The sequence below is a fragment of the Salvelinus fontinalis genome, chromosome 29 (genome assembly GCF_029448725.1).
Source record: "Salvelinus fontinalis isolate EN_2023a chromosome 29, ASM2944872v1, whole genome shotgun sequence".
NCBI lineage: Eukaryota > Metazoa > Chordata > Actinopteri > Salmoniformes > Salmonidae > Salvelinus > Salvelinus fontinalis.
In genome coordinates this window covers 42,385,752-42,408,579 of record NC_074693.1, presented here as the reverse complement: position 1 = coordinate 42,408,579, position 22,828 = coordinate 42,385,752, and the positions used below count along the sequence as shown (strand labels likewise).

The 22,828-nt window shown below is 40.1% G+C and overlaps 1 protein-coding gene across 1 annotated transcript in view; it reads left to right on the top strand.

Annotated features, from left to right (window-relative positions):
* The first annotated feature begins 12,214 nt into the window (after window positions 1–12,214).
* The window catches only part of LOC129827997 (short transient receptor potential channel 3-like), a 95,241-nt gene continuing 84,627 nt past the window's right edge, over window positions 12,215–22,828 (top strand). The window contains exons 1-2 of the mRNA XM_055889386.1: window positions 12,215–12,596; window positions 13,543–13,544. Of these exons, the coding sequence (XP_055745361.1) occupies window positions 12,444–12,596; window positions 13,543–13,544 (155 nt within the window). The 5' untranslated portion in view covers window positions 12,215–12,443. The remainder of the gene's footprint in view (window positions 12,597–13,542; window positions 13,545–22,828) is intronic.

Genomic DNA, 22,828 nt, shown 5'->3' with positions numbered 1-22,828 from the left:
TATTATAGAATGTCGCCAACAAAACAAGAAACAAAATAAATGACCATGAAGCTTCCGAGGGCTATAGTGCCACTAACAAAGGTAACTACCTTCAATCACAGGTGGGAAAAAGGGCTGCCTAAGTATGATTCCCAATCAGAGACAACGATAGACAGCTGTCCCTGATTGAGAACCATACCCGGACAAAACATAGAAACACAAATCGTAGAAATAAAGGACAGAATGCCCACCTAAATCACACCCTGACCAAACCAAAAAGAGACATAAAAAAGGCTCTCTAAGGTCAGGGCGTGACACACTAAGCATAGAGTATTGCTCCCAGAGCCTTGGAAGACGGGACAGCAGAAGGCAGAGGCCAAGCCATTAATAAACCTATTTACATGAATATCACAGCCCACATGGCAGAATCTCCAGCTGCTATCAGAGGCTCTGACTGCATCCAAAATGGCACCCTATCCCCTTTATTGTGCACTACTTTTGGCCAGAGTCCGTTTGGCCCTGGTCAAACGTAATGCACTATAACGGGAATAGGGTGCCATTGGGGACGTAGCCTCCGAGACCGTTGTCACATCCTCCTGTCACACGAGCATCAAATGATGTGGCTATAGCACTGCCTGGCTACAAGAGAGATGGACGGTGACATTTCATAACAACTAGCCAGTCTGGAGCCATGACCTAACTGCAAAAGGCTTTTGGCTGCCGGAAGCTGTTGATCATACAAGGTCTGACGTAGTGCAGGGGTAGTATGTCATTGGTTAAGGGTGGGGGGAGGGCTGTGTGTGTGTTTGCATCTGTGTTAGTGGACAATAGAACAAGGCCCACAAGCAGTAACCCTGACTGCTTTCTGACAGTAACAAATGTCACAGGCAAAGTTATTGGAAATAGAGATTAGGGGGATGAAGGTACAGCAAACAAAGAAAGAGACCTTGAGAAGAAGTCAATAGCATAAACATGTATCAGGCAATAGTTACACCCAATTCTCATTCTCTCCATTCATGAAAAACAGAAATGGTCTCACTGTAAATAGACAGGCTTTTAATTTCGAAGGAAGGGGGGAGAGAGTGAGAGACCTTAGCCTGAATGTCAATCATGTCATTTTTTTCAAGTTAATACTAACACTAATTTCTCACTACCCATTTACCAGTTACACCACACCTAACACACAGTCAGGGGCTCTCAATCATGAAAACTCTGACTGCAACTGCCAAATGTGCTACTGGCCCTAATCGAACGGTGTTGAGTAGAGCAGGTAATGTACAGTGCCTTCGGAAATTATTCAGACGCCTTAACTTTTTCCATAGTATGTTACGTTACATCCTTATTCTAAAATGGAACAAAAAAAAATCCTCAGCAATATACACACAATACCCCATAATGACAAAGCAACAACAGATTTTTAGAAATGTCTGCAAATGTATTTTTAAAAACTTAAAAAAATATTCAGACCCTTTACTATTAGACTCGAAGTTGAGCTCAGGCTTATCCTGTTTCCATTGATCATCCTTGAGATGTTTCTACAACTTGAATGGAGTCCAGTTGTGGTAAATTCAATTGATTGGACATGATTTGGAAAGGCACACACCTGTCTACACAAAGTCCCGCAGTTGACAGTGCATGTCAGAGCAAAAACCAAGTAATGTGGTTGAAGGAATTGTCCAGAGAGCTCTGAGACAGGATTGTGTCGAGGCACAGATCTGAGGAAGGGTATAAAAAAGGTCCCCAAGAATACAGTGGCCTCCATTTTTAAATGAAAGAAGTTTGGAACCACCAAGACTCTTCCTAGAGCTCACCGCCCGGCCAAACTAAGCAATTGGGGGAGAAGGGCCTTGGTCAGGGAGATGACCAAGAGCCCGGTGGTCACTCTGACAGAGCTCAAGAGTTCCTCTGTGGAGATAGGACAATCATCACTACAGCATTCAACCAATCAGGCCTTTATGGTAGAGTGGCCAGACAGAAGCCACTCTTCAATAAAAGGCACATGACAGCCAGCTTGGAGTTTGGCATAAGGCACCTAAATACTCTCGAACCATGAGAAACAAGATGGTCTGGTTTGATCTGATGAAACCAAGATTGAACTCTTTGGTCTGAATGCCAAGTATCACGTCTGGAGGAAACCTGGCACCATTCCTACAGTGAAGCATGGTGGTGGCAACATCATGCTGTGGGGATGGTTTTCAGCGGCAAGGACTGGGAGACTAGTCAGGATCGAGGCAAAGATGAATGGAGCAAAGTACAGAACGATCCTTGATGAAAACCGTCTCCAGAACACTCAGGACCTCAGACTGGGCAGAAGGTTTACCTTCCAACAGGACAACGACCCTAAGCACACAGGCAAGACAATGCAGGGGTGGCTTTGGGATAAGTCTCTGGACTTGAACCCGATCAAACATATTTGGAGAGACCTGACGATAGTGGTGCAGCAACGCTCCCCATCCAACCTGAGTGCTTGAGAGCATCCGCAGAGAAGAATGGGAGAAACTCCCCAAATACAGGCGTTCCAAGCTTGTAGCGTCATACCCAAGAAGATTCGATGCTGTAATCACTGCAAAAGGTGCTTCAACAAAGTACTGAGTAAAGGGTCTGAATACTTATGTACATGTCAAATTTCATTTCTTTATTTTTAATAAATTAGCAAACATTTCTAAAAACCTATTTTTGCTTTGTCATGATAGGTGTGTAGATTGATGAAGAAAAAAAACGATTCAATAAACTTTAGAATAAGGCTGTAACGCAACAAAATGTGGAAAAATTCAAGGGGTCTGAATACTTTCCAAAGGCACTGTATGTTTCAGTGTAGCCTACAATCCACAAGGGCAGAAATAAAATTAAGGGAAAATAGTGATTCTGCTCAAATGTTTTTCCTAATTTGTGTGATGCCAGAACTGCTAGACGTATCAATACTGATTACTTTCGCCACATCCGTTTGCGAACAAATAAATTGCTGCAAACAACGAACACCGTTTCTTCCCCTCTGACATCATTGCACACGCAAAGAGCACAATATTTACTGCAAATATTATTTATTTTTTCACAATGCTGCGTGAAGTTGTGGCACTGTTTCCACCTACCACAGAAAAGTTATAACTGGAAAAGTATAAACATTTGAAATGTTTATGACTTTCTAATGTCAAATCATTTTTATTTCTTTGGAAGAGTAGTTTTTACTGATCCAGGTTGTCCCATTGACGTCAAGCAAGCACCTTTTGCGTCTGCCCAGAGGGTGTGTGGTTGCACACGAACCTAGAATCTAGTGGCACCAGACCACAGCGTCACGTGGGAGGCCCATTACGCTCAGGACTCCTTCTACGATTACCACCTTCTCCGCAAATACATTTACACAGAAATCGTTCCATCTAACCCATAACACATTCATTGCTCTCTACTTATATAGTTATAAACATACTAAAACACTTGCTCAAGTCGGTTGCAAAAAAATGTGTTTCCAACAATCCCTCATCCCCAGTTTCCAACAATCCCTCATCCCCAGTTTCCAACAATCCCTCATCCCCAGTTTCCAACAATCCCTCATCCCCAGTTTCCAACAATCCCTCATCCCCAGTTTCCAACAATCCCTCATCCCCAGTTTCCAACAATCCCTCATCCCCAGTTTCCAACAATCCCTCATCCCCAGTTTCCAACAATCCCTCATCCCCAGTTTCCAACAATCCCTCATCCCCAGTTTCCAACAATCCCTCATCTGGAACAATGATCACTTTCATGTTCTACCTAACTAAGACCATATTGACTTTCACAGGGAAGAGAGGACACATGTTATAACACTTAGCAACCTTGATAAGAATGATATTGGGGCAAGCTACATTCTAGTGGCTCCCCTCACTCTGTCTCTAGAAGCCTCGCCTTCCTAAATCATAATTAGACCTGTTGATGAATTACCCAACCCAAATTTCGAACGACATTGCTTAGTGATTCATGTTAGTTCTATCACTCCAAGTTAAAACCCTCAGCTTAGCATACACCGACACTAGAAGAATGTACATTTACATGAACATACAGTATATTCATTTTATACTTCTAGTATTAACTTTTCTCATCACGGTCATAATTACAGATCAGTATCTCAATGTATTCTTAGTCTAAATTACTCTAAATTGCTCAGTGTGTAGGCTTCCACAATCAACTTGATATCCAAAATAAACAATTTTGGACAAGTCTAAATCAATTACGGGCACGGCACTCATTCTTCTGGCGTCTCGTCGTTGTCTTCTTCAGATAGCTTTACAGTTCCTCTTCCCAATGGCACACATGTTCAAAGTGGATGGCCCATGATAATGTCCCCATTTTCAATGTATGAGAAATAATCTGATTTTCCCAGACAGACTCATGTCTCACCTGAGCTGCCACCACCTTTATCACCCATTATATCTTCTCTATTTACCGACCAGTATACCAGAAACATGAGAGAAGTTTAGAACACATCTCTCTCCATGTTCACTCCACGTGGACGGTCTCAGGACTCATGCAGAAGTGGAGAAGGACAGGGCCATAGTGAACGCCATTGTCGCCATTACTTCAGCCGGTTAGTGGTGGTTGAGGATCACACTGTTCTCGGTCTAATTATCCCTTCCAAGCATTTAGTCACCTTTGCCATAACCTCGAGAGAGGACAGACCAGATCAACGGTTTAGTTTGGGGCCTTTCTGATTCAGGAAATCCAGGCAAACTATTCACTGTATGACAAATTATTACTTCAATATATAGTTGAAAAAAAATTGTAGACCTCCACAAGTCTGGTTCATCCTTGAGAGCAATTTCCAAATGCCTGAAGGTACCACGTTCATCTGGACAAACAATAGTACGCAAGTATAAACACCTTGGGACAACGCAGCCGTCATACCGCTTAGGAAGGAGACACGTTCTGTCTCCCAGAGATGAACGTACTTTGGTGCGAGAAGTGCAAGTCAATCACAGAACAACAGCAAACGACCTTGTGAAGATGCTGGAGGAAACAGGTACAAAAGTATCTATATCCACAGTAAAACGAGTCCTATATCGACATAACCTGAAAGACCGCTCAGCAAGGAAGAAGCCACTGCTCCAAAACCGCCATAAAAAAGCCAGACTATGGTTTGCAACTGCTCATGGGGACAAAGATTGTACTTTTTGGAGAAATGTCCTCTGGTCTGATGAAAAGAAAATAGGACTGTTTGGCCATAATGACCATCATTATATTTGGAGGAAAAATGGGGACGTTTGCAAGCCGAAGAACACCATCCCAACCGTGAAGCATGGGCGTGGCAGCATCATGTTGTGGGGGTGCTTTGCTGCAGGAGGGACTGGCGCACTTCACAAAATAGATGGCATCATGAGGCAGGACAATTATGTGGATATATTGAAGCAACATCTCAAGACATCAGTCAAGAAGTTAAAACTTGGTCACAAATGGGTCTTCCAAATGGACAATGAACCCAAGCATACTTCCAAAGTTGTGTCAAAATGGCTTAAGGACAGCAAAGTCAAGGTTTTGGAGTGCCATCACAATACCCTGACCTCAATCCTATAGAACATTTGTGGGCAGAATTGAAAAAGCGTGTGCGAGCAAGGTGGCCTACAAACCTGACTCAGTTACACCAGCTCTGTCATGAGGAATGGGCCAAAATTCATCCAATTTATTGTGGGAAGCTTGTGGAAGGCTACACAAAACGTTTGACCCAAGTTAAACAATTTAAAGGCAACGCTACCAAATAGCAATTAAGTGTATGTACACTTCTGACCCACTGGCAATGTGATGAAATAAATAAAAGCTGAAATAAATAATTCTCTCTATTATTCTGACATTTCACATTCTTAAATAAAAGTGGTGATCCTAACTGACCTAAAACAGGGATTTTTTTTAACCAGGATTAAATGTCAGGAATTGTAAAAAACTGAGTTCAAATGTATTTGAATAATATGTAAACTCCCGACTGTAACTGTATCATTTTATACACTTCTATATACCACTCAAGGTGTATATTCCAACCAACTTGGAGTTACTGTCAACTATTACCAACATGTATTTCTTCCTTTTTACAGTCAGGCATGTGAACAAAATAAATTAGCATATGATTAATGTATAAAAAACAACAACAAAAGAACACCAGGTTAAATAAAAATAAAACAAACATTACAACAAATCAAAATTAAACCTACCCTCCTTATTATCTCCAGAAGGATTTTTTTTTACCTAATAAGGTCTACTTCAATATAGCCTAACACGTTGTTAGATTGGCTTTTATAACACATATTAGACAATGGGCTAACGAGTAGGCCTAACAAACACACAAAAGCACTAGCCTTTGTCAATTTAATATCCCCCATAGTACAAAAGTTTACCTATGCTATTCTGTGTGAGAAATAAATATTCCAAACAGAAGGACAGGTGTGGGCACGATAGATCCCAAATTAAAACAACCACTAGCGTCAAAAAAAACACTTTTTACACAATAAGGCTCACGCAACAATTCAGAACATTTAGCTTAAAATGTGATAAACTATTACGCAATTTCTTAAAATTATAAGAGCAGCATTGTGCACATGGCAGTAGCCTATAAGCGCAAATGTTTAATTAGCAGAAAACACCATTCTCAAAAGTGACAGCAATTGCACATTTTTATGGTGAAAATGATCTTCCCCAAACTTGAAACTCGCGCGCTTCGTATGTATGCCAGTTAGGCTCCACACCCCTTGTAAAGCGGATTCATGTGCTTAATTTTAAGAAGCTATTTGGCCACTTTAGTTGTGATACAAACCTTTTCAAAACATATAAACTATGCAAAAAAAGGCATTGTTTCTTGCCTTAAGCTAGGCATCATTCACAAGTGATAATATATAATTCACAAGTGATAGGATAATATTGTCACTCATCAGACTATTCTTCATTTAATCTTGTCTTTAAATATACTAAATAATATATTTGGGAAATTTGTTTTTATTTAGAATGGACCATTATCATGCACCTGTCTCGAAACAGGGGCAGGGGGAAAAATACCAGTCATCTATGCACTTAAATAGCGAATGGAGGACCCTTTTCCCGTGGTTCATTTTCATGCCAACTAGGTACGCTATACTCCTGTTGTAAAGATAAGCAATGTGCTTAATATTAGGAAAGTTGAGAAATAAATATAGTAGGCCTAGCCTATAGAAAGCTGATGGGATCCTCCTCTTTTTAATAGAGGCCATCACTCTGTTTTCTCGCACAATTGGATTGCCTATAGATATGTTGCGCAACATGAGCATATGGGCTCTCATGAAGTGTTTGTTAAGATTTTCAATTACATTTGCATTGATATCAGAGTGATTAAAGGTACAATAGAGTGCTGAGTACCATCAGCAGCATCAGAGCTTGGAGAAGCCTAATAACCGTGACTAAACGGTCACTTGGAATTTGACTGCCTTCGTAACTCATGACCGCCGGTGTGGCGGTAATACGTTCACCACAACAGCCCTAGCAATAGCCATCTACTAGACATTTGTGCAGTGCTTTTTACTAAACACAAGTCATCATGTATTACATTAAAGGTCAATTCGGGGACTTTCTGTGTATTTTAATTGTTTTATCAATGTTTATTCACTTCTGAATCTCAGTCTCTTCAGCCCAGCTAGTGAGTTTGAGCTGTAGTAACAAGTGACTATGGTGTCGGATTACATTACATAGCCACCACACTGAAGGTTGGAAAGCTCTGCTCATTTCATTCGCTGAAAGGCATCACTTCTTGGCAGAAAGATACGCATTCACGTGCCGCAATGTCAAACGAACCACAACACAGGAAATCTATCCGCATCCACATAAACTAGTTCTTTCATAAACACAGAACGTTGTATATTGAATTCAGTTCCTCAATGTAGCCTTTGGCTGTATTATACACAGCCAAAACATTAAGGAACTGTCAGTCTCTCTCAGTTTTCTTCGTTTGAATTATATGTGGCCTAATATTTAAACATTTAGATGAGTGGGCAGGGTGGAAAACTTAAAATGCACTCATTTTAAATATGTAGTTATAAGGTATTATATAATCCAATGGTCATCTATAAGGAATTTATTCAGTGATTTTCTTTGTCTAATATATGTATCTATTCATTCACCACTAGGACGTGTTCACTAAATTTGAAGGGTCCATAATAAACTATTTATAAGGCATTTATGGGTAAGAATAAAAGATGTGCCTAAAACTTAATTAAGCCCTTTAGTCCTTTCAATAAACCATTTGGAAGACCTTATTAAGAGCTGTCCTAACCTGTTAGAAGCTGTCAGCTGCAAGCATGCGTTTGCATGAATCTGCCTGTGTCAAAGTGTTGGAAATGGTTTGGAAATTAGGAAGTTGTATCGACCAATCGCATCGCCTGTCAGTGTAACAGAGGTGTTTGTGAGCAAAATGAACAATTTGCCTTCTCTGGAAGATAATGGAAAAAGTATTCTCCTTCTTGTTTTTCTTATTTTTTAGTGAACCACATTTGTTTGATGTTTAACATTGCTTGAGACCTGATGACTTGATTTAGCTTGCCAAGCTAATGTATAGGCTTTAGCTCAGTGGGCTAACACAATCTTGTAATAAAAAGGAGACCTGCGTTTGAAACCCGGTGGTTCACACTGGCAGTTATAAATTGATCAAGCAATGCCAGGCAATGGCTAAATAGGTACTGTGTTAACTCATCTGAATGGAGGGAGGTTACACTTGATTTAGGAATTGGCAGTCCCATTCAAGCTCATTCCGATATCACTCGCTACCTTTAAACTTCCTGCTGCAAATTTGGCTCCTGCTTCGCGCCAGTCTCTGTGATCTAAAACTTCCAAGACACACCATAATGCTGGAACAAGCCCGGTGCCCAACAGACTGATCAAGCCTCTCTCTAATACAAAACACCTGTCAAAATACTGTCAAAACACTACAGTTCACCTCCTGTTCTCAATTATATAGCTTTTGAGGCCATCAAAAATCCACCAACTCAAAAATGTGGTAACACGATCTGTCAGATGCTTTAAGACAGAGTATTCTCACCACGTTGTGGAGCCCCAAAAAACAGACTGTTCTGTCTGACTGAGACATATTCCACACTTCATGCACAGCCACACAGAGCTTATTGTGTCAAATGGGCCACACACAGCAATAGAAGAGCTGTACCAGTCAATCCTTCCAGTGAACCACTGCATCTGCACATCAATAGAGGTCTGGTTATGCTGCAGGAGGTCTCTCTGTTTATTGGCTAACTCCCCTTATTTTTAGAGGGAGCACAGAGGGATATGTGCTAATCATGTTAATGGAAAAATTAAAACCCAAAGGACAGCCTGGTAGCTGGTTGGATGGCAACATCAGTGTTCTAGCGTTCACATGGTCAAGCCTGGAGTTATCACACTCATTGGGGACCTATGGAGCATACATGTCTGTACATTACATGTGAGAAGTGATATTTTTATTTAAGCTACTATAGCTCATATGATTGATATATAATTATTGCTGGTGCATTTTATACCAGCCGCCCCACAGGAAATGGAAGCTGAGGGTAGGACAGCAAATACTTTCCATAAACTGCAGTGAGCTCAGTGATGCCGTACAACAAACTAGTCATCTGTCTGAACCTAGTCTCCATTCTTCCAGTACCCAATGCACCTTCTAATATGTCCATGCATATTGTCCATGAACTTCAATCCAGTTAGCAGCATATGTTGAAAGATTTGAGTGAGAACGCCAACTTGGCATTGGCCCAAATGTGTGACCACAGTGATTTCTCTGCTTGCGTTGATGTTCGTGGTGCCAGGAACACCATCAATTATATCCTTTCTGCCAGGGATGACAGGAGGTCGATCTTCCTGCTCTGGACCCCCTGGACTCCTCCGGTGCCCGTTGTGTTCTTTGTCCTCATCAGAAGACACAGCATAGAGGTTGTGAGATCTGGGAGTGGCAGCTCTCTATTGTCACATCGTCTTCTGCTACTTCTTCTAAGCAACCTTCGAGTGACTTATGACTACTGCTGTCCACCCTCAAAATATGATCTGATTACCTGGCATTGGTTTATTAATGAGGCATGCAGTTGCACAATAATTCAAACCCAGTATATTGATTTGAATCGCTTACATATTTTAGCAGTGGTGCCATCTGCACTGTGCTGCAAATCTCTGCATAGGATGATCTGTTTGATGTCTGAAAAAGTTAATGTTTCCCAAGACAGACACTTGCAGCATGCAAGTGAATATATCCTCCAACCCCTTGGTGTTCAATTGGAGTAAACGACATAGCTTAGCTCATGTTGTACCATATAGTTTGGATGGGCAGACAAATGCTGATCAGCTACACAGGTGTACTGAGTAGGAAATGCTGCAGTGCTGTCCTTGGTGAGCAGGCTACTGTGGTGAGAGGAGCGGTCCAGGGATCTGAAATGACCAGATATGGGGAGTCGAGTTGTCCATGGTGCTGAAATGGGAGACACAATTAAGCTATAGTACACAGAGCTATCTATGGTGCTAGAGTTGCCAACAAGGTGCTTAGTGGCATTGTCCATGGTACTGTAATAGTAGCCAACACGGTACTATAGTACACCTTGCTGTCTATGTTGATGAATGGCCAATTTGGTGCTTGGTGGAGCTGTCCATGTATCTGAAATGAACAGCGCTCTGCTGTATTGAGTTGATCTGTCTTTGGTGCTGAAATGAGAGCTGCATGTCTGGCCATATTTTTTCAACATAATTAATCAAATTCACATAACAATTGCAGCGACGTAAAGTACTTAAGTAAAAATACTTTAAAATATTTAGACTTTTTCTCAAATAGTATTTTACTTCTACCTGAGTCATTTTCTATTAAGGTATCTTTACTTTTACTCAAGAATGACAATTTGGTGCTTTTTCCACAACTGCAAAATTGCAATATTGACAATATTATAACAACAAAAAAATGTACCCCCTTTTTCTCCCCAATTTTTTTCTCCCCAATTGCGATCTTGTTTCGTTGCTGCAACTCCCTAATGGGCTCGGGAGAGGCGAAGGTTGAGTCATGCGTCCTCCGAAACATGACCCGACAAGTCGCACTTCTTAATCACCCATTCGATTAACCAGGAAGAAAGCTGCACCAATGTATTGGAGGAAACACCATTCAACTGACGACCGAAATTAGCTTGCAGTCACCCGGCTGCCACAAGGAGTAGCTAGAGTGCAATGAGCTAAGTAAAGCTCCCCGGCCAAACCTTCCTCTAACCCGTACAACGCTGGGACAATTGTGCGCCGCCCTATGCAATATTGCATCTCAGCCGCATTTAACCCCCTGGAGTCGATTGACACACCAGTGCAAAAAATTCCCATCAAAATCCATCCGTTTTGCTCAGGGACCACAAGTGTCATGGGACCCGTCTGAAGGTAACCGGCACCAGTTTTAAAAAACAAATGGAAGTATGAAGTTGGTTTTGTGCCTACCCCCAAAAAATGGGTTTAAATAATTATGTGTTAAAAATATCCTAAATATTTTCAGAGTTTAAAAAAATATCTCCTAGATTTAGGACAGACACTTCAAAACCTTATTTCTTCTTATGATTTTTTTTTTACTGTCCTTGAATGTGTTATTCAATGTGTTTCTATGGGCTTTAGTAGTAAAAAAAACAAATAATTTTGTCATTCTTTTTATATACCTAAAGGGGTCCTACAATTCTAATTCAAATAGCTAAATGATCCATAGTATAACCATCTTAAAACAAATCCATATGTCAGTTTAGAACCCCCCCCCCCCAACGATTTAGACTTAATATATATTTTTTTATATCATTTTTTAAAGAGTTTTATGGTCTACTATAGCGTTTTTTCTATTGTCACTCACGACCTTTGGAGTCAAACATTTCACACATCCCCCCCAGAGGTGGCCAGTAATTAAGCGTTTTATATCTACCGTTTACTGTGTGCATATTCCATGAACAGTATGCCAGTTTGAATCATGTAACAGTACCTTGGGGGATACGGTGTCACCATGCATACATACTTTCATAAGAAATTAGAACCACTCTAGAAGCTGAGAAGCAAATTAGAAGCAGATTAGATTGCTGTAAGAGTGCTGCACTAGTATTCAGATGGCTGAGCGCTATAAACCAACAGATCGGTGATTTATTATCCGAATAAAGTAATAATGGAAAGCAAGCAAACATCTTTCAGTACCAAGGCAAACACTTCACCTGTTACTTGTGTGATTTTAGTAGCCTAGTGGTGGTGGTGGCAGTGGTGAAGATGAAGACAGTGATTGGTGAGCGTTCATTTGGCAGAAATGGGCTGGACCACTACAACCTCCCATTCAATTCACTTTTGCAAACTAGCCCGGAGTTGTACAACGACCTGGGGAAATAGACGATAGGCTGGCTGAGAACTCAAGCACACGCCCGGCTTCATTCTGAAGCCCAAACTGACGTGCTGACTTCGGGACTTTGTCAAAAAAAAAAATGAGATAGTAGAGAGAGAGAGTCACTACTGCCCATATGTTAACGAAGGCCAGAAAGTATCACAAGAGAGTATCGTTCTTCGAAGAGGAGGATGAACAGTGCTGGATAGAGGACAACGACGGTGTGAATGCACATGACCTAATATCCGACCAAAAAGTCCGGAACTCTTCGGGATATTGTGCTTATAATGTGAGTAAACTAGCCTACTGTCTATGGAGAACTCATTATAGGTTTGATAACGTGGGCACGGGAACTGAGATAGGATACTGTCTTTGTGTGGATTAACATGTTTAGTTAAAACTGTTGAAATGTTATGAATTATTATTTTATGACACAGGCTACTTTAAATGAACTTTTCTGCATTTGGTCCAATGAAAAATCATAATTTGTCATGCGCTCTTCGAAGATCAAGACTATTCACATTTGTTGCACTGACATGTCATATAAAATCCTCCGATATGAAGCTTTTAACTGGTAGCTAATAGTGCAATGATGTTGTTTTGGGTCAAACCCAAATGTATAATGAAATCCTATTATCGTAATCTAGCTGCATTTTTAGACATTGGCAGCGTTTGTGACAATACTTGTGCCACTTCGTTCGCTTGTCACACATGACATTGTGCAGACAAGAGAGCGTCAGTTTGGTTGATGATGCATGACGTGCTGACTAGACCGCGTCCGCGTGCGCCATCGCATGTTCATTTTGTCTACCCACACCAGACGCGATCAGGACACACCGGTTGAAAAATCAAAACGAACTCTGAACCAACTATATTCATTTGGGGACAGGTCAAAAAGCATTAAACATGGGTATTGTTTCATAAAACGATGTTAAAGGATTACATAGGGGTTTAAAATATCAAGGAATGATACATAATACAACTTGAATCATCCAAGTTATTTTGTGTCTGCATAGGAACATGAGATTAAATAGACCTTTATATCCCAGGACAAATTTGCAAGCAACAGCAAGATAGCTAGCTAAATTGCCATACATGTTTAATACAATTGCCATACATCAGAGATGATAATCTGGACAGGAGTATGTAAATCTAATACACTTAGCTGTGTGCACGTGTGTGTATAAATCCACTCCAGTCTTCAAAGGTTCTCCATATCTTACCCATGAATTAAGATGTTATCATGTGTCACATGTGTGGTGATATCTGCTTTATGCTATTTTATCCTGGTGATACTTGCTTTGGGCTAATACAGTGTCTTCAGAAAGTATTCATACCTCTTGACTTATTTCACATTTTGTTGTGTTACAGCCTGAATTAAAAATGGATTAAATAACAAATACACATCGACACACAATAGCCCATAATGACAATGTGAAAACGTTTTTGGCCGTTTTTGCAAATGTATTGAAAAAGTCAAATACAGAAATATCTAATTTACATAAGTATTCACACCCCTAAATGTCAATACATGTTAGAAACACCTTTAGCAGTGATTACAGCTGTGAGTTTTTCTGGGTAGGTCTCTAAGAGCCTTGCACACCTGGATTGTACAATATTTGCACATTATTCTTTTAAAAATTATGAAAGTTCTGTCAAGTTGGTTATTGATCATTGCTAGACAGCCACGTTCAAGTCTTGCCAAAGATTTTCAAGCCGATTTAAGTCAAAACTGTAATTAGGCCATTCAGGAACATTCAATGTCGTCTTGATAAGCAACTCCAGTGTATATTTGTCCTTGTGTTTATTGGTTTTTGCCCTGTTGAAAAATGAATTTGTCTCCCAGTGTCTGTTGGATAGCAAACTGAACCCGGTTTTCCTCTAGGATTTTGCCTGTGCTTAGCTCTATTCCGTTTTCTTATTATCCTAAAAAACTCCCTAGTCCTGCTGAAGACAAGCATACCCATAACATGTGTTGTGTATTGATTTGCCCCAAACATTACACTTTGTATTAAGGGCATGAAGTTAATTTCTTTGCCCCAAAAAATTCAGTTTTACTTTAGAGTCTTATTACAAACAGGATGCATGTTTTGGAATATTTTTATTCTGTACAGGCTTTTTTCTTTCCACTGTGTAATTTAGGTTAGTATTGTGGAGTAACTACAATGTTGTTGATCCATCCTCAGTTATCTCCTATCACAGCCATTAAACTCTAATGGTTTTAAAGTCAGTATTGGCATCATGGTGAAATTCCTGAGTGGTTTTCTTCCTCTCCGGCAACTGAGTTAGGAAGGACGCCTGTATCTTTATAGTGCCTTGGTGTATTTATACACCATCCAAAGTGTAATTAATAACTTCACCGTGCACAATGGGATATTCAATATCTGCTTTTTTTTACCCATCTACTAATAGGTGTTCTGCTTTGCGAGGCATTGGAAAACCTCTCTGGTCTTTGTGGTTGAATCTGTATTTGAAATCCACTGCTCCACTGAGGGACCTTACATATAATTGTATGTGTGGGGTATAGAGATGAGGTAGTCATTCAAAAATCTTGATAAAGACTATTGCACACAGAGTGAGTCCATGCAACTTAATATGTAACTTGTTAAGTACATTTTTACTCCTGAATTTATTTAGGCTTGTCATAACAAGGTTGAATACTTATTGACTCAAGACATGTCAGCTTTTCATTTTTTATTAATTTGTAAAAATGTCTAATAACATAATTCCACTTTGACATTATGGGGTATTGTGTAGGCCAGTGACACAAAATCTAAATCTAATCGATTTAATATAAATTCAAGCTGTAACACAACAATGTGGAAATAGTAATGGGGTGTGAACACTTTCTGAAGCCACTTTACATGTAGCACAGACCTTTGGTAAGTCATGCAGTGTCTAACTATGGACGTAAACTCTATGTGTTTAGGGTGTTGTTGATTAGCAAGCTGGTGCCACCTTACATTGTCAGGCTAAGCTGAGTTTACGGCTGTATATTAGAAATGACGTTTGAAAAGTCAGTAGAAACACTTTAAAATGAACCTGTCAAACAGTAGACCTACCACAGTTCCCCAACCCCGCTGTGTTGGTGAAAGTAATAGCTCAAGTCTTGTGTGTTGTGATTTTGATATTTACTTAGATATTCCTTGGGTATATGTTGAGTTTGTGAATACGACAAAAGTGGATATCTTGCATTTTAAGATACCAACGCCATTTTATGCCTTGCCAATGGTATGCCTTGCCATCATGTGATTTGCGCCTTAGGTGTAGAGACCCTAGCCTGGTCTCCGATCTGTTTGTGCTCTTACCAACTCCATTGCTCATTGTTTGGCATGACAATCAGTGACAAGGGATTGGCATGATATCACAACCAGACTGGCACTCAGGCTATGGAGACCCAATAGAATTAGAATGAGTAGAATTTAGATATTTCTTCAGTCCATGGATCATTTTTTTTGTGGTCTCTCAATATGGCAACACAATAGCCACTTGTGTGTGTAGAATAGTGAGAGGCACAGGATTCTGACAGTATTTTCAGCAGAAGATATCCACTGACAGAGTACAAGAAAGTATTGTTGGACCGCGACCACCCAGGAATGAAAGGTCATGAACTTCTCTAGGCAGTGACATTTGTCCTCTGAGAAGATCGTTTGTGACCTTCCAAGACCTCCCATTGTCTTATGGTTTTTAGTCTAGACAAAAACAAAACATGAAGAACATGAACTGGGTCATTCCACGAAATGAGTGCCTTTGGCATCTCTTTGATATTTTAAGTAGATATTGTGCACAAATATAGAATTTTAAAAGCCTGATATATTCAACGAAGTCCTCTTTTTATTATGGACCACATGGAAAATGGATTGAATCAGAATAGAAACTGGTTGAATAAAGACTTGCTAAAATGCCAAAAATCTGCATTTTGACATGCCCCTCAGTGCATCCACTGTGAATTCTAGGAATATTTTAACCCACTTAATCCCAACATTTATCCAAGTTTTCAACATCATTGTAAAGCCATAGGTATGTTGTTGCTTTGACAAAGTCATTTCTGAAGATGAGTGATTCAAGGTAAAAAAAAAAAAAAGACAACCTGTCCCTCATTTTAAGGTCAACCCTGTTATGTGACGGAACTCTTGTTTTAATATCAAATCAAAGTTTATTGGTCGAGTACACCGTTTATCGGGTGTTATAGCGGGTGCAGCGAAGTGCTTATGTTACTAGCTCCTAACAATGCAGTAAAATGTCAAACAATTAAATGTAAGAAAATAGAAAAAGACATGAAATCACGAACGGCGGGACAAATCGGATTAACAACCCAAATAGCACTGTGGCAGTAATCAAATGCAATCTATACATATGTACACCGGGAGAATTTGCACAATATCAGCTAAGAATGTACAGCAGTAGATACTGTATATTAGATTAAGCAACGTCATCAATCCAGTGTATAAATGCATATGCGGTGTGTATGAACAGTGTAACTAAAATACAATGTACAGTAATAGAAATATTATGATGAGCTACGTCGGAGATATAGTATTTAAATTCACAGTGTGAAACAGGAAGTTCGATGTCTCTAGCATGGGATAGCAGCGTTGGCTGTGTGTGTGTGTACGTGCGTGTGTTTGTGAATATGAGGTGTGTGTGATGGCTTGTTTGTGTGAGTGAGTGTGCATCACCTGGTAGACGGTTAGTGATGGCTGTTCAACAGTCTGATTGCCTGATAATAGAATCTGTTTTTTAGTCTCTCTGTCTTGGCTCTGATGCACCTGTACTGTCTACGTCTGTCAGACGGTAGCCAAGTGAACAGTCTGTGGCTGTGGTCCTTCTTGGCCTTCCTTTGACACCGGGTGCTGTAGATGTCTGGGAGGGCAGGCAGTGTGTCTCATGTGATTTGTTGTGCTGCCCACAACACCTTCCGGTGAAACTTGCTTTTAAAATAATTTTTTTCAAATGAAACAGTTAACATCTAATAGTCAAATCATAGTGTAAAAGCAGGTGAGCTGGTTCTACTTTTTTTTTGGCCATTTTCTGGTGTTTTGTGGTGGAAAACTGAGCAGGTTGAGCACACGATAACCCTGTTACCCACAGATAGACAGGCTAGAAATGTTTTATCAATTTCTTTGTTCAAGTGAAGCTTGCATTTAATTGCCCCTCCCTGTTGCACACAACAAGGGGACTTATGTTACGGTTAACCCTGTGACTTTATTTGACACTTAATAGGCACGTAGTAGTAATTGTATTTAACCTCGTAAAATGGTTGAACATGTGCTCTTTATGAATGTTAAAATTAGGTTAAATAAAATTAGTTTTTTTTATCACCAAGGTACACTACTAATTGATGGATCAATCCTACTACTGTATGTGTTTTTACACATTTTTACACATTGGATTGGGGTTCTAATTATGGTGCAAAGCAACTGTATTGTCAAAACAAAAATCTTTGGTAGTTTGTTCCAGCGCAGTGGTAATATTTCCCTTTCCTGACAAAATTGGCAAAATTCTGACCTGCCGTAATGCTTTCTTTTGGACTTAAGGTATATCAGACAAGCTACAAGATCAGTGATTTATTAATGAATGTAATTAACAGACCTGTTCAACATGTAGTCCTGATCAAAATGTAGTCCTGACCTAATGTCACTCAAAGTCCCATTGCAGATTCTCACAAGGCACTCTGCACTGTAAATTGTTATCATGACACTGGTATCTCTCTAATGTGAACTAAAATCCTCTGGAGTGTCATGGAAATAGTGTAGGTCTACAATAGTAATTAGTTCAATATTAAGGCCCCACATTAGACAAACATACTGTCTAGTAGGTGTACTTGTACATTAAGCAGCCTCACTCTACAGAAACAGGAGACAGGCTCCTGCACTATGAGCCGTTCAGGCTCTGACAAGGCAACTTACAATAGCAATTGAGGCCTTTGTATTGTATAATTAGTTCGGGCCAAAGCTATGACTAAATGGCTTTGTCAGGTCCAGGCGTTTTCTTAGGCAGTGTATCAGGCTAGTCAGTGTCCCCACCGGCTGTGACTAAAAAAGGCCAAGCCTGTAACTGTGACTTTCCCCGAAGCCGAAGTTTGGCTGCCGACAAAGTTATCAGTGTGTTTACTGTTTACTATTCAGGGTCAGTGAAAATTGTCGAAGCAGCGAGTAGAGATGGTGAAGCTATGGCAGTGGATGCCCAACAGTCTGTGGATGTCAGTCGGTTGAGAGATCCTGAAACACTAATCATGAAGAAGGTTGATTTACTGCGCAGGTGAGTCATTTTACAGGACAAACTAACAAAAATGTAAGAAACTGGAAATCATTGTCAAAGCGTCTAAAAAATGTACTTTTGTTTAGTTTTTTGAAAATTATATTAGTGTGTCTTATTTTTATTGTTGATTTATTTTTCGTTAAAGAATCTCAGTTTTTACCCCACCCAGTAGGTGGCAGCAATACACCTATTTGGTTGTAGTATGTCAATAACACCTTATTGAAGAAGAAGATTGTGCATTCATCTCTTGTGGGGTTTACGTTTCCTGTCTTCCTTGTAGGCCAAGTGTTTCCTCAAGTAAGTCTAGAGTTCCCTGCTTTCCCAGTAGGTCCAGTCTATCTTGCCCCCTCGGTAGGTCAAGAGTATCCCGGCCCTTCGTTAGGTCAGATGTATCGTTCCCCCCCAGTATACTCTCAGTTTTGTATTTTATTTTATCTTTATTTTTTTCTGCTTTTTACCCATTTTTTCTCCCCAATTTCGTGATTTCCAATTGGTAGTTACAGTCTTGTTCCATCGCTGCAACTCACTTGCGGATTCGGGAGAGGCGAAGGTCGAGAGCCATGCGTCCTCGAAACAAGGACCTGGGATACACTGCTCGCTTAACCCGGTATCCAGCCATACAACTGGCGACCGAAGTCAACGTGCATGTGCCCAGCCCGCAACAAGAGTCGTGATGCACACATCACGTTTTGTCCTACTTTTTATTTTTTAATCCCAGCCCCCGTCCCCTCAGTAGGCCTTTCCCTTTTGCTAGGCCGTCATTATACATAAGAATTTGTTCTTAACTGACTTGCCTAGTTAAATAAAATAAATAAATGGTATAAAATATTCTGGTCCCTCAGTTTCCTGCGCCATTGAGCTGAGAAATAACACAGTTGTAGGCATTTGTGCAAGGGATAAGAGGTCATTAGGTAGGTTTGCTTCAATGCGAAATCGGGTGCTTACTCGGCCGCGTGTGGCTCAGTTGGTAGAGCATGGCGCTTGCAACGCCAGGGTTGTGGGTTCGATTCCCACGGGGGGCCAGTACACACAAAAAAAAAAAAAATGAATGTATGTACTTGTAAGTCGCTCTGGATAAGAGCGTCTGCTAAATGACTTAAATGTAATGTAAATGTACTCAACATTGACAGGAGCGATCCAAACCAAAGACAATGACTAAATTGACAACTCATAAATAAAATGAAATATACCAAAACTTGTTTCTCAGAATCATAGGTTGTGCACTCTGCAAACGTGTCCACTCCGACAATGAGGACGGTAAAAGACTGGAATAATAGTATTTTAAATGCATTAACATAAATTACCGTAACCAAACAAACGTTGTAGATTATTAATTGTAGGAATGAACTGTAAATGTGCTATTGGTGATACATTGTATGTAATGGGGAATTGATAGACACTAACAATCAAACGCAAACAATTGACACAATGAAGTCATTAAACAATGAATGTGCACAAATTGGGGGGAGAGAGAGCATTCACACTCCCCTTCATCGACTGTGTCATCCGTGGAGCCTCCGCAATGGATTAGTTCACTGAGATGGGCGCGAATCAGACAGGGGTCTCGTGTGCCATCATTTAAAAAAATATATATTTGCTACTCCAACAGCCAATCGATCAAACAATCAACCAAACAATGGACCAGTCGACTAATTGGGGTCAGCCCTAGTTTCAATACCAGTGTAGTAGCCTTTTCTTGGTTTGTTTGTTGTTATGTTATGCAACATGTATTTTCCTTCTCCGATTGCATGCATTTTGTATTCCGTAATGTTGATATTTTGCATCAGAAGTATGGACTCTATTCGCATTAAGACTTTTTGACTTACACCCTACCCCTGTTCAGAAATGGGAGTCCATTTTTTTCTGCCACAGCATTCGCCTCAAATGGATGCATTTGGAACGGTGAAGGCTCCTCAGAAGAGGAAGGGGAGGACCACCCTCCCCAGTGAATTTCATTAAAATGTAAATTGTAAAACTTAAAAAGTTATTTTTAGATAAAACTATACTAAATATATTCACGTCACCAAATGTATTAAAACGCACTGTTTTTAAATCAAGGTCTACAGTAGCCTCCACAGCACTCTAGGGTAGCACCATGGTGTAGCCGATGGACAGCTAGCTTCTGTCCTCGTCTGGGTACATTGAGTTCAATACAAAACCTACAAAACCTTGTTTGATATTACTGCACTGTTGGAGCTAGGAACACAAGCATTTCGCTACACCCGCAATAACATCTGCTAAGTATGTGTATGTGACCAATAAAATTTGATTTGATTAGATTTTTAGGAGGCTCATGGTTCTCACCCCCTTCCATAGATTAAACAGTCATTATTACAACTTCCGGAGGACGTCCTCCAACCTATCAGAGCTCTTGCAGCATGAACTGACATGTTGTCCACACAATCAAAGGATCAGATAATGAATCACTATTGAACGCATAAGCCTCAGTTACCTAGCACTGCAGTGCATACAATGCGGTGAGTAGTTGACTCCGAGAGAGAGAGAGAGACAATATTTGAACCGTTTTCAAGAAATTAATTTCTTCAAAAATGAAGGAGAAGCAAGAGAGCGAGAGAGAGATATTTCATAATTTTTTTCACTTTCAGTTTCACTTACTAAGCTAGCAGATGCAGCTATTTAGCTTAGCCTGCTCAAACACCCTGCTCAAACAGAGGGATGCTATGTTTTTTTTAAGGGGTGGATCAGCTTTAATATTGGGGATAGATTGTTGCTTCCATCAATGTAATTGTCTGCATCATTTCCAATCCCCCATATATTTTTGGGGTAAATATGTATATCCATATACAGTCGAAAGTTTACACACACCTAAGACAAATACATTTAAACTCAGTTTTTCACAATTCCTGACATTTAATCCCAGTAAAAATCCTCTGTCTTAGGTCAGTTAGGATCACCACTTTTTTTTAAAGAATGTCAAATGTCAGGATAATAGTAGAGAGAATGATTAATTTCAGCTTTTATTTCTTTCATCACATTCCCAGTGGGTCAGAAGTTTACATACACTCAATTAGTATTTGGTAGCATTGCCTTTTAAATTGTTTAACTTTGGTCAAACATTTTGTGTAGCCTTCCACAAGCTTCCCACAATAAATTGGGTGAATTTTGGCCCATTCCTCCTGACAGAGCTGGTGTAACTGAGTCAGATTTGTAGGCATCCTTGCTTGCACACGCTTTTTCAGTTCTGCCCACAAATATTCTATGGGATTGAGGTCAGGGCTTTGTGATGGCCACTCCAATACCTTGACTTTGTTGTCCTTAAGCCATTTTGTCACAACTTTGGAAGTATGCTTCCATTTGGAAGACCCATTTGTGACCAAGCTTTAACTTCCTGACATGTCTTCAGATGTCATGCTATAATATATCCACATAATTGTTCTACCTCATGATGCCATCTATTTTGTAAAGTGCACCAGTCCCTCCTGCAGCAAAGCACCCCCACAACATGATGCTGCCACCCTCGTGCTTCACGGTTGAGATGGTGTTCTTCGGCTTGCAAGCCTCCCCATTTTCCCTACAAACTTAACGATGGTCGTTATGGCCAAACAGTTCTATTTTGGTTTCATCAGACCAGAGGACAATTCTCCAAAAAATACTATCTTTGTCCCCATGTGTAGTTGCAAACCGTAGTCTCGCTTTTTTATGGCGGTTTTGGAGCAGTGGCTTCTTCCTTGCTGAGCGGCCTTTCAGGTTATGTCGATATAGGACTCGTTTCACTGTGGATATAGATACTTTTGTACCTGTTTCCTCCAACATCTTCACAAGGTCCTTTGCTGTTGTTCTGGGATTGATTTGCAATTTTCGCACCAAAGTACATTCATCTCTAGGAGACAGAACGTGTCTCCTTCTTGAGCGGTATGACCGCAACTTCAATTTGCTCAAATTATGTCAATTAGCCTATCAGAAGCTTCTAAAGCCATGACATCATTTTCTGGATTTTTCTAAGCTGTTTAAGGCACAGTCAACTTAGTGTATGTAAACTTCTGACCCACTGGAATTGTAATACAGTGAAATAATCTGTCTGTAAACAATTGTTGAAAAAATCTCTTGTCATGCACAAAGTAGATGTTCTAACCGACTTGCCAAAACAATAGTTTGTTAACAAGAAATTTGTGGAGTGGTTGAAAAACAGGTTTTAATGACTCCAACCTAAGTGTATGCAAACTTCCGACTTCAACTGTATATACTGTATTCTATCCTATTCTTCTCTATCTTAGTCTATGCCGCTCTGACATTGCTCGT